General features: G+C 39.2%; 1 protein-coding gene across 8 annotated transcripts; it reads left to right on the forward strand.

Moving 5' to 3' along the window:
- Positions 1 to 1,976: 1,976 nt before the first annotated feature.
- Positions 1,977 to 12,777, forward strand: LOC133246639 (GTPase IMAP family member 7-like). Of its 8 annotated transcripts, none has more exons than XM_061415151.1 (5): positions 1,979 to 2,066; positions 4,711 to 4,990; positions 5,720 to 6,148; positions 6,350 to 6,527; positions 11,260 to 12,777. In XM_061415151.1, exon 5 carries the CDS (start codon positions 11,274 to 11,276, stop codon positions 12,165 to 12,167), a length of 894 nt encoding a protein of 297 aa, XP_061271135.1. In that variant the 5' UTR covers positions 1,979 to 2,066; positions 4,711 to 4,990; positions 5,720 to 6,148; positions 6,350 to 6,527; positions 11,260 to 11,273; the 3' UTR covers positions 12,168 to 12,777. The 8 variants fall into 8 exon arrangements, with proteins under 8 accessions (XP_061271134.1, XP_061271137.1, XP_061271135.1 ...); XM_061415152.1 differs by lacking the exon at positions 1,979 to 2,066 and adding an exon at positions 11,045 to 11,166 and having other exon boundaries at positions 2,171 to 4,990; XM_061415155.1 differs by lacking the exon at positions 4,711 to 4,990 and having other exon boundaries at positions 1,985 to 2,066.

The following is a 12,777-nucleotide window of genomic DNA, read 5'->3' on the forward strand; positions in this document are numbered from 1 at the left end:
GTGTGCTTGGACGGGTGTCACTGGCTGAGTTCACCAGGAGCAAATTCTGAGATTAAAATGCTGCAGGCGTGAACTTTCTTTAGGAGAGCTCTTGGGATGGAAACCTGTGCGACCCTGAAGGACGTAGCATGGAGCGGAAGGAGACGCTGGGCTGTGATGAGTCACAACGAGGCCGCAGCCACATCACCTGGCACTGGAGCTCGGAGGGCGGGGGGGCAGACTTGTCCCAAACTGGGGTGCTTGTGCCTCTGCAGGGACCAGTCCTAAAATGTGAGTGCCCTGGGAGTAGGGGGGGACCATCTCGGAAGAGAGGAATCTCTTCAGCTGAGAATAACCCTGAGGGAATGCCATAAGGCTGTGGGAGGGCGTCACCCCGGCCCATAAGAAAAAGACCCAGATTGTCCCACAGTCAGTCTCCCCCATCAGGGAGCTTCCACAAGCCTCCTATCCTCATCCACGAGAGGACAGACAGAATGAAAAGCACAATCACAGAAAACTAACCAAACTCATCACATGAATCACAGCCTTGTCTAACTCAATGAAACTATGAGCCACACCATGCAGGGCCACCCATGAAGGACTGGTCATGGTGGAGAGTTGTAACAAAACATGGTCCACTGGAGAAGAGAATGGCAAACCACTTCAGTATTCTTGCCTTGAGAATCCTGTGAACAGTATGAAAAGGCAAAGAGCGACTGAATTGAACACTCCTGTCAGCAGGGAGACTGGGGGCTTCAGTCCTGAAACTGTGGTGGAGGTGGATCTCAGTGGCAGATCATAGCAGATACTATACTGAGCAAAATTTAGGCCATTTCACCATCTCCAAAAATGCAAATACCAGAGAGGGTGTGGAACAAAGGAACCCCTTCTACACTGTTGGTGGGAATGTAAATTGGTACAGCCACAATGGGAAACACTATGGAGGTTCTTTAAAAAACTAGAAATGGGGTTGCCATATAATCCTGTAATCCCACTCCTGGACATATAACTGGAAAAGACAAAAACCCAAATTTGAAAACATTCATGCATCCAGTGTTTGTTGCAGCACTAGCTACAGTAGCAAAGACATGTAAGCAACCTAAATGTTCATTATATACATGGACTGCTGGCCATAGAAAAGAATAACATAATGTCATTTGCAGGAACGTGGATGGAGCTAGAGGTTATCATAGTAAGTGAAGTAAGTCATAGAAAGAAAAATATTTTATAATATCACTTACATGTGGACTCTAAAATACAAATGAACTTATTTGCAAAACAGAAATAGACTCACAGACATAGAAAACAGAGTTACCAGAGGGGATGGTGGGGAGGGATAAATTAGGGGTTTGAGATTAGCAGATACAAACTACTGTATATAAAATAGATAAACAAGGACCTACTGTATTGCACAGGGAACTGTATACAATAGCTCAACCTATAATGGTTATTATATATAATCTTAGCCTATATATAACCATATATATATAAAGTGAAAGTGTTCGTGACTCAGTCGTGTCTGACTCTTTGCAACTCCATGGACTGTAGCCCACCAGTCTCCGCTGTTCATGGGATTTTCCAGGCAAAAATACTGGAGTGGGTTGCCATGCCTTGCTCCAGGGGATCTTCCTGATCCAGGGATCAAACCTGGGTATCCTGCATTGCAGGCAGACTCTTTACTGTCTGAGCCACCAGGGAAGCCCTATATATATCGATTTATTGTACACCTGAAACAAAACATTATAAAGCAAGTTTAGTTGTCTTTTTGAAAATCAGGCGAACTTCAATGGGTTTTCTGAAGCCAACACTATAATCCAAAGCAATGATTCAGATTTTGGAATCTTGGTAGTTCCGCAGGTACATGGACGGAAAGGTCCCTGCAAGGCAACACCGAAGCACCAATCCCATTACCAGGAAATGCTTTCTCTTTCTATTTGACTACATCTTCATCACCCCACCCAACCTCAGCTTCCTGTGGTCAGAGACTGCAGAGGGAATGAACACACTTTTCTTCAAATGAAAGCAAATACCAGTTCGGGTAGCTTTCCTGGAGAGGAGCTGAGATCTCACCAGTTCTGCAAGAGAAGGTGAGACTGGCCAAGATGAGGGCAATGGAGATTGTGAGAGGGCTATGGGAGGGGGCTACAGGAGGGGGCAGAGGGAAGAGAAATAGATGGGGGCCCACATGGGAGTGGAATAGGAGGGGAAGCTGAGGGGTTTATTCATATGATGTCCACACATCTCATATTTAACCAGACAGGTGTTTGTTTTTTTGTTTTTTTGCTTACAAAAGTTTTAGTTGTTCTCAAAAGTCTTTATGATATAATGTTAGGTATAAGTATCATGATATAAAATCATTAATATGTTAGCGTTGGAAAACAAGACATACAAAAAGAAGGAAAGATGTTTATATGAAATAGCCTCTAATTTGGGAGTAGAACTATATATAATTTTTATTTATTCTCTTTGCAAACTGCTCTCTATTTCACTGAGTTTTCAAAAATGTGCCCATAGTTTAGTGATGAACATTTATCACAAAATGCACACAAAAGGTTAGTGTTTTTAGAACATTTAACACTTAAAACTTTTTTTTTTCCTGCATGATGTACACAAATTTCTGACTCTGGAGCAAGAGTACACAAACTACCCTCCGTAGGCCACATACGGCCTGCCACCTCTTTGTAAATAAAGTTACAGTGTAACAGAGCTACCTAATCCATTTACTAGTTTACTGTGATCTGGGGCCACTTTTGTGTTCCAACTAGAGTTGACTGGCTGTAACTACAAAGTCTAAAATATTGTATTTACTGCTGGTCCTCTTCAAATTTGCCAACCCCTGTAGAAGAGTAATAAATGCAATCCTAATAAATGAATTTATACCGTGATGTCATTTTCTTTCTCTTGAAAATATGTCCAATTTCACATGTGTATTCCGGGAGCAAATGCAACTCAAAGGCAACAGGACAAGATAGAGGTCATCCTTAGTTTGTAACATGCATGCCTTCATATTCAGACCCTGACCTTGGTCCTTGATAAACTGATGATTTATTTATTCCAGAAAGATCTTTCAAGACTAAAAACTTATGCAAAATACCTAGTAGTTTCCTTTTAGACATTAGACAGTTAAAAAACTGCAAACATTTTTAAATCTCCTTTCTCCAACCTCCTGCTATTTGTTAAGTATTATTATTATGTATTATGTATTATTTTTACATTTTCCAGGAATCTTAACATTCTGTTATGAAACCACTGTTTCTACTGTTTCTGTGTTGCTTGTAAAAAATTGTGACGCCAACTCAACCCCCCTATTATTTACTTTTTTCCTTGAGTAACTTAAGAATTCCTTCTTTGTGCTTGGAATGTGGTATGTCACATCAAATGAGAATTCAGTGTTAAATATCCTACATCAAGTTTCCAGGGAATGAAATGTAGTCTTCTTTTTCCTAAAGAGTTAGATTTTTGAGGGGGTTATTTCTCCCATTTCAAGGAAACTACTGGATTATGCTTCCTGGGTTTTATTTATTGATTTTTAACTTCAGCAACATCAATCCTTTTAAAGTAGGATTTGTTGTTGCTCCTACTCACATTTTTGTTGTTCCCTAACTGTTGAACCTTCTGGTATTTCAGATTTTCATTTGCTGTGTTTCTTACTAAGGCTTTCCTATTAATAAGACATTTACTTTTGAGTTATATCTTTTCTGATCTCTTTGCTTCTAAGTCATTTATGGGTCCTAAAATGATTACACTTTTGATCTTCACTTTGTTTCTTTGAGTCTGCATTTTCTTCTCATTCTTCATTCTAACATCTCCTCATAGGAACTTTGTTTTTGAGTTTGTATTCTAATTATAGTGTTTCATAGTTTAAAGCACATAAGGGAATATTCTTTACATTGGGTTATGTTCTCCTGTGATTTGATTCCATTTTTATGTATCATATTCATTTATGTGTAGAGAAATAGTGTGCAAACATTTTTGTTTAACTTCTTCCTTTCTCATTTTTTGATGTTTGCCCAGCTGATGCATTGGGGTTTTTTTTTATTTATTTTGATAACTTTCTGTTTTCTAATTATATAGTGTTGTGATCTGTTCCCCCTCTCGGTCCTATGGTCCTATAGTCATTGCTATAACTACCACATTATTCATAGTTTTAATTTTTTTAACTTTATTTTATTATGGTAAGAACACTTAAGATGAGCTCTAACCATAAAACAGTCTGGAGGAGTCTCAAAAAATTAAAAATAGAGTTATTAAATGATCCTGCAATTTCACTTCTGGGCATTTATTCAAAGAATTGAAATCAGAATCTTGAAGAAACACTAGCATTTCCACATTTATTAGAGCACTATTCCCAACATTCAAGAAGTGGAAACAGCCTGAATATCCATCAACAGATGAGTGGATTAAAAAATGCATACAGTGGAATATTATTCAACCTTAAAAAAGGAAAATCATGCCATATGAGACAATACAAATGAAACGTGAGAACTGTATGCTAACTGAAATGAGCCAGTCACAGAAAGACAGATACTGTGTGATTCCATTTATGTACAAAATAGTCAAAGTCATAGAATCGGTGAGTGGAAAGTGGCTGCCAGAGGCTGGAACATAGGTAACGTATTGTGCACGTACTCTTTCGTCAGGTGGGGCTGAGCTTGTCTTCATAGTGTACTTTTTAGCCAGTGTATGTTGCAATAATGTTACCTGGAAACCTGTTGTTTTCCTTCAATACAGGTTAGTGACCCCAAGGCAGACTTTCAGAACTGGAAAGCCATTTGGACAGCATTCCATTAAACCTACTCTAATTCTCTTTATTCACTGAAAAAAGAACCAAATACCAGAGAACTGGTGACTCTGCAAGGCTCAAAGAGGTTGACAAGAGAAGATGAGAACCTTGCCCACTGACTTATCATCTAGATTCCCACAACACTTCACTAGAAGGTGGCTGCAAATATTTTAGGATGCATAGAAATAGAAAGATTATTTTCTAAAAAATATAACCACAATATCAAAGGTAGTATACATTTTTAATTTTATCAAATATCCTTTCATTAGATTTCATGGATTATCTCATAATTTATTTATAGTTTACTTTGTTTGCAGCAGGATGCAAAAAAAAAAAAAAAAGTCCAATAAAATGATCCAAGGTCATTTTATGCATTTCCTGCCTCAGATTTTAAATCAGTCATTTCTCCAAGAGATCCTGGTTTATTTGAGCAGAAATTGATCCTGAAGACTATAATCTGGGCTGGTCTAATTAGCTCATCCAAGGCATTCTTCTTTTCTGTTACACTATTTTTGATTGCAAACATTTATTTTTGGTTCTTAAGGTTTCATGTCTGTGCTTACATGGCCCATCTGTTCTTACATTAGAGCCCTAGAATATTCATCTTAGTTGTTTTGAATTCCTGGTCTAATCATTCCAAGATCCCTGGGTGGACAAATAAATCTTGCCTGCCCTTTCAATAAGTAATGAATATTGCCCACTATCAAGTCATCAGCGTTGCAGCCCCAGACAGTGTGCCCTGAGGGGAATTCAGATTGGAGAAAAACAGGATACTGGCCCTAAACAGCTAAGATGCATATCCAAGGAATGGTTTCAATGAGCCCAGACTCTTGCATCTTCCCATATGTAGAAAAGCACTATAATCATTCATTTGAGTGTCTGGCTTTTTGTGATTAGAAGTAATCTTTTGATGCTTGACCTTACATTTTGTTTTCTTTTGTTTTGTTTTCAATGAAGGTTCCTATATATCCTGTCTCCTCCACTACCTCTTTGGAACAGTTCCTCAGAGCCATCTGAGAGAGTGTCTCCCAAGCTATAGTCTTCAGTACTTCCTCAAATACAACATCATTCTCAACCTTTAGGTTGTGCATTTTAGTTCGGTCGACACCTGCCGTGTCTAGTACTGGTGCTTGCTCTGTCTTTTCAAATTATGTTTTTTTCTCTTTAGTATGTCTGGTAATCTTTCTCATCAGCTGGACACATCCTGGGTAAACAGAACTGCTGCTGTAAAGAAGCCTTTAGTACTGCAGTGCTGGGGTAGGGGAGGGAACATAGTCTATTGTCTATGAGCACATCTCAGTTCTAATGAGCCTTTGCCTCTGGACTGTGAGCCTCACAAGTGTTTTTCTTCCCCACCACGGGTTCGAGCGTTCAAGTGGACTGGAGGTGGGTATTTCCCTTTTCCTATGTGAACGGCTTAGAACTGACTGTACTAGTATATTTTTCTTTCTCTAAGTGAGTTAGGCTCTGATAAAACCCAAGCAGGTCAGGCTCTGGTTAACTGCTTTCCTCTGAGGGCAGGCCTTGTTGAAAAGAACAAGATGCTTTGCCCTGTTTCAAAATGATTTCTTTTCCCCTCCCCTGCAGGAAGCACTAGGGGATTTTTTTGGATATTTACTATCAGAACCTAGTGGGGCTCCCAGAAGTAAAACTCACAAAAGTGTGGGGTCGCTCTACGACAGGACCCTCTTGGAACTTTAACTCCATGCTGACCATCGAGCAACTGGTCAATCCCAGTTTTGCTGCCCCAGCACTGGTGCCCACGGTGAGTCTCTGCTCTCCTGAGCCATGGCTCCCTGTATTTCCCTGTCTGTTCTCCAGTCTTGGGGGCAGCACCTTGCCCAGTCTCCTCAAAGCAACCTCTGAAGTATTCGAGAAAAGTTGATTTTTCAGTTCATTCAACTTTCACTTATTCTTAGGATGGAGTAGTGACTTCCAAGCTTCTGACATGTAACCAGAAACTGAAAGTCCAATTTATCAATTGGATTCCATATTGTATCTGTATTTTGGGCTCAGTTTAGAAATGTTTTCCTCACTCTCATGTTTTGAAAAAATGTGTTTGCTTTCTTCCAATAGAATATAGTTTTTAACAAATACTTGATGAATTTGGGATACTTCTTGCATTGGTATGAGGAATGAATCCAATTTTATGCTTTTTCAAATGGTTAATCAGTTATTTCAGTACTTCTTATTACAATGTCCATCTTCTCTCCACTGATATGAAATGTTGCCTTTATTATATACTGAATTTCCCTATGCAAATGAACATTTGTAGAGATTTTCTGTTGTTCTGCACCACCCCCCTACACTGGCCTATTTGTGCACCAATACCCTAAGAGGCTCAATGATGTTATTTACTATCTGGCCTCTCCTTTTTTCTTTTTCTAATTCTCATTCCTATAGTCACTTTCTCTTCTATTTGCATTGATGGATATCACAGAAACCATTGAAAAGTGAGGTGGGATGATAATAGTTTTAGTGAGAAAGTATTTCTTCATTAAGTAAGTTGCTGGCTTTCAGGATGAGTAGAGAAACAGATAAGAAAGTATGTGTCAATTCATATTTTATGAAATGTTTTTACTATGAAAGGCTGTACTAATATAGTAATTTTCCTCTTATCAAACCTCCCCCCTCATGCTAGTGTCCCAGAGTAAATCCCACATAGTTATGATATAACATTTTTAAAATGTAGTCAGATTCTGAGGATGTCCCTGGTGGTTCACCCTCCCAATGTACGGACCCCAGATTCATTTTGGTGAGGGAAATACATCTCACATATCACAATTAAGAGTTCAACTGCAATAACTAAAGATCCTACATGCTACATTTAAAAAATATGTCACAATGAAGATTGAAGATCCATGTGCTGGTGTGGCCAAATAGGTAAATAAATATTTAAAATAATTTTTTAAAATGTCAGATGCTGTTTTCATTAATACTTGATTAGGATTTTGTATTGATATTCATACATGAGATTCACCTGTAGCTTTCTGTTTGATAAAATCTTTGTCAACTTTGTGGCTCAAAGTTACATTTACTTCTTAGAATTTTAAGGTTTACCTTATTTTCCTATATTCTGGAGTAATGTAAGTAAAATTGGGATTCTCAGGAATAAAGTCCCCATGATTCTTGAGGGTTTCATGGAATTCTCCTGTGAAACCATGTGAGAGCTGATGCTATCTTCCGAGGAGCTTTTCCACTACTTTCTCTATTCTTCCTTCCATGAATCCCGTTCTACTTCAGTGTTATATCTCTGTTGCATTTTTCAGTTGCTAAGTTGTGTCCAACTGCAGCCTTCCAGTCTTCCTTGTCCTTCACTATCTCCCAGAGTTTGTTCAAACTCATGTCCACTGAGCTGGTGATGCCTCCAACCATCTCATCCTCTGTCACCACCTTCTTGCCCTCAATCTTTCCCAGCATCAGGGTCTTTTCCAATGAGTTGGCACTTCACATCAGGATGTCCAAAGTACTAGAGCTTCAGCTTCAGCATCAGTGGTCAAAGTATTGGAGCTTCAGCTTCAGTATTAGTCCTTCCAGTGAATATTCAGAGTTGATTTCTTTTAGGATTGACTGGTTAGATATCCGTGCTGGCCAAGGGACTCTCAAGAGTCTTCTCCATCACCACAGTTCGAAAGCGTCAATTCTTCAGTGCTCAGCCTTATTTATGGTCCAACTCTCACATCCATACATGACTACTGAAAAAACCATAGCTTTGACTATATAGACTTTTGTCGGCAAGGTGATGTCTCTGCTTTTTAATATGCTGTCTAGGTGTGTCATAGCTTTTCTTTCAAGGAGCAAGTGTCTTTTAATTTTGTGGCTTCAGTCAATATCCACAGTGATTTTGGAGCCCACCAAAATAAAATCTGGCACTGTTTCCACTTTTTCCCCATCTATTTGCCATGAAGTGGTGGGACTTCAATGCCATGATCTTTGTTTTTAGAATACTGAGTTTTAAACCAGTTTTTCCACTCTTCTCTTTCAACCTCATCAAGAGGCTCTTTAGTTTATCTTTACTTTCTGCCACTAAAGTGGCATCATCTGCATATCTGAGATTGTTGATGTTTCTCTCAGCAATCTTGATTCCAGCTTGTGATTCATTCACCCCAGCATTTCACATAATGTACTCTACACAGAAGTCAAATAAATAGAGTGGCAATATACAGCCTTGAGATACTCATTTCCCAGTTTTGAACCAGTCCATTTTTCCATGTCTGATCCTAATTGTTGCCTCTTGACCAGTTAAAACCAGAGACATGTAAAGTGGCCTTGTATTCCTATCTCTTCAAGAGTTTTCCAGTTTGTTGTGATCCACATTCAAAGGCTTTACTCTAGTCAATGGAGCAGCAGTAGATGTTTTTCTGGAATTCTCTTGCTTTTTCTATGATCCAGCATTGTTGGCAATTTGATCCCTGGTTTCTCTGCCTTTTCTAAATCCAGCTTGTATATCTGGAAGTTCTTGTTTCATGTACTGTTGAAGCCTAGCTTGAAGGATTTTGAGCATTATCTTGCTAACATGTGAAATGAGCACAATCGTACAGTAGTTTGAACATTCTTTGGTGTTGCCTTTCTTTGGGACTGGGATGAAAACTTTTTCCACTCCTGTGGCTACTGCTGAGTTTCCAAAATTTGCTGGCATATTGAGAGCAGGACTTTAACAGCATCATCTTTTAGAATTTTAAATAGCTCAGCTGAAATCCCATCACCTCCACTAGTTTTGTTCACAGTAATTCTTCTTAAGGCCCACTTGAGTTCACACTCCAGGATGTCTGGCTCTAGGTGACTGACCCCATGTGATTATCTGGGTCATTAAGACCTTTTTTGTATAGTTCTTTTGTGTATTCTTGTCACCTTTTCTTAATCTCTTCTGTTCTGTTAGATCCTTGCCATTTCTTCCCTTTATTTTTCCCTTCTTTGCATGAAAAATTCCCTTGTGAGTCATTCAGTCATGTCCAACTCTTTGCAACCCCAGGACTGTAGTCCACTGTAGCCCACCAGGCTCCTCTGCTTATAGAATTCTCCAGGCAAGAATACTGGAGTGGGTAGCCATTTCCTTTTCCAGAGAATCTTCCTGACTCAGGGATCAAATCCTGGTCTCCTGAATTGCAGGCAGGTTCTTTACTGTTTGAGCCACCAGGATAGCCCAGTTATCTTGAAGATACCTCTAGTCTTTCCCATTCTATTGTTTTCCTCTATTTCTTTGCATTGTTCACTTAAGAAGGCTTTCTTCTTGCTCCTTGTTATTCTCTGGAACTCTGCATTCAGTTGGGTATATATTTCCCTTTCTCCTTTGCCTTTTGGCTCTCTACTTTTCTTATCTATTTGTAAGGCCTCCTCAGACAACCACTTTGCCTTCTTACATTTCTTTTTCCTGGGGATGGTTTTGGTTACACCTCATGTACAGTGTTACAAATGTCTGTCATAGTTCTTCAGGCACTCTGTGTAAGAAATCTAATCCCTTTAATCTATTCATCACCTCCACTGTATACTCATAAGGGATTTAATTTATGTCAAACCTGAATGGTCTAGTGGTTTTCCCTACTTTTTTCAATTTAAGCCTGAATTTTGCAATAAGGAGCTCATGATCTGAGCCACAGAGAGCTTCAGGTCTTATTTTTCCTGACTGTATAGAGCTTCTCCATCTTCAGCTGTAAAGAATATAATCAATCTGATTTCAGTATTGACCATCTGGTGGGGGTCAATATTGATAAGCTCTATTTGCCCACAATAGATGTATGTAATTTAAAATTTCAACATTAGCAGATCTGTTTTCTCAGTCACTGCAGGATTATTGTCTCAACTATGTAGCCCAATGACCATCAAACCCACTTCAAACATTTTATGTTATGATAAATCATACGGCACCCATTATTGCTTCTAAATATTAGAGTACTTTTACAATAAGAACATCAAATTTATCTTCCTTCGTGCAACTTGAAAAATAAGACTAGGTTAGTTCTATGTGGCACGTGCAAATTTCAGGTCAGGTTTCACACGTCTCACCATGTGGTTGTTTTCCTTCCATATTGAGAGTCTCCATGTGGGACTATTGTGCTGTCTCCTCCATCCATGTTTTCTTTCTGTTTGAGTCTAGATTGTTAGTGCTTTTCAATGGGCACTCTTTCATAGGATAGGATGCTAACTACTGCCCCCAGGATTCCTCAAATTCAATTTTTAAATCTGGAATTTTTCGAAAACAAAATGTATATATTATTTTGTTAAATGGAAAAAAAATTACAGTTAAAAAAAATTTTTAACATGCAAATGCTACTTTCATTACAGCAACACAAGAGAGGCATTTAGTGGGAATTCAAATAATAAATAGAAGATATCAAAGAACGAATCCTCCGTGAAAATACTTCACCTGGCTTAGAAGACTTGGAATGATTTATATATTCAGTAGAGTAAGAAATCAGGATTGAGAATGGTTTCAAATTAATCTAAACACTTTTTTTCTTTTCTTTGTAAACTATAACTGACTTGCCTACACTCCACAGCCTCTGATGTGGACATGGCTGCCACTCAGGACATTAGTCTGAGGATCGTGCTGGTCGGGAAGACCGGAAATGGGAAAAGTGCGACTGCAAACACCATCCTCGGGGAAAAAGTATTCGAGTCTAAGATTGCTGCGGAAGCTGTTACCAAAACTTGTCAGAAAGCATCCCGGAAATGGAAGGGGAGAGAGCTTCTTGTTGTTGACACCCCAGGGCTCTTTGACACCAAGGACAGCCTGAACACCACCTGCAGGGAAATCAGCCGATGTGTCCTCGCCTCCTGTCCCGGGCCTCACGCCATCATCTTGGTCCTGAGGTTGCGCCGTTACACACAGGAAGAGCAGCAAACCGTGGCGTTGGTCAAGAATCTGTTTGGGGAAGCAGCCATGAAGTATATGATCATCTTATTCACTCACAAGGACGAGCTGGAGGACCAGAGCCTGAGCGACTTTTTGAAGAATCAAGATGTAAACCTACGAAGCCTCGTCAAGGAGTGTGGAGAGCGCTGTTGTGCCATCAGTAACAGCGGAAACACAGAGCAGGCTGAGAAGGAAGCTCAGGTGCAGGAGCTGGTGGAGCTGATAGACAAGATGGTGCAGAACAACCAAGGGACTTACTTTTCTGACCCCATTTACAAAGACACATTGGAAAGGCTGAGAAAGCTGGAGGAAGTCTTGAGTAAAAGATATATTGATCAATTAGAAATAGAAATCCAAAAAGTGGAAAAGGAGTGTGCTCAAGCATGCGAGAAGATTATGCAGGAAAAAGAGGGGGAAATTGAATTACTAAAGATGGAATATGAAAAAAAACTAAGAAACATTAGGAAGGAGGCTCAAGACAATGTATTTAGCCATGTATTTGATGACATTATGAAGGTGCTCTCAAGAATATTTCCTTTTTTCAGGAAGTAACTATTTTTTCACAGTTTACTATGGTTAGCAAAGCATCTCTCCAGCTCACTCCCTATTGCTGTCCATGCCTGCCTCCCCTCCAACAAATACCAACTACAAAATTGATTAGTTTGAGCTCTGGTTCATTGGACATGGTTCAAAGACTCAGATGAAAGGAATTACAAGGCTGAAATGCATCTTGCATTGAGCATTAGCACTACCTGTGAAACACATTACACAGGCCCCTTGTGAATATTGAGTAAATATCAGCAAAGCTTCCAGTCCCCCCAGCAGCATTTTCTCTGGTTTGTGAGAGATGAGATAATAAATTTTTGTTGTTTTAAGCCACTAAACTTTGGGGTAATTTGTTACACAGCAGTAGATAACTAGTACAAGGTGTAATGTATGTTTATGCATATATACAAAATATTTCTTTAAATATTGGCCACTCTGCTTGCCACTGGGGAAAGGAATTTCAGATTCTGGGAATCAGGGGTGGGAGGAAACCTATTTTGTACTGTAGACCCTTTAATCTATTTCAGTATAGTTTTTATCCAACAAATGAACAAAGAGACAATAACATTTGTAATAGCCTCAAATAAACAATAATTCCAAAGGCCCATTTCAAAAA

The sequence above is a fragment of the Bos javanicus genome, chromosome 4 (genome assembly GCF_032452875.1).
Source record: "Bos javanicus breed banteng chromosome 4, ARS-OSU_banteng_1.0, whole genome shotgun sequence".
NCBI classification, from domain to species: domain Eukaryota; kingdom Metazoa; phylum Chordata; class Mammalia; order Artiodactyla; family Bovidae; genus Bos; species Bos javanicus.

Excerpts from the sequence above, each read along its gene's own strand:
- LOC133246639 (XM_061415149.1), top strand. The coding sequence starts at position 7,624 with ATGTGCTGGTGTGGCCAAATAG. Across the intron at positions 7,646-11,259 it reads GTGCTGGTGTGGCCAAATAG|CCTCTGATGTGGACATGGCT; the intron begins GTAAATAAATAT and ends TACACTCCACAG.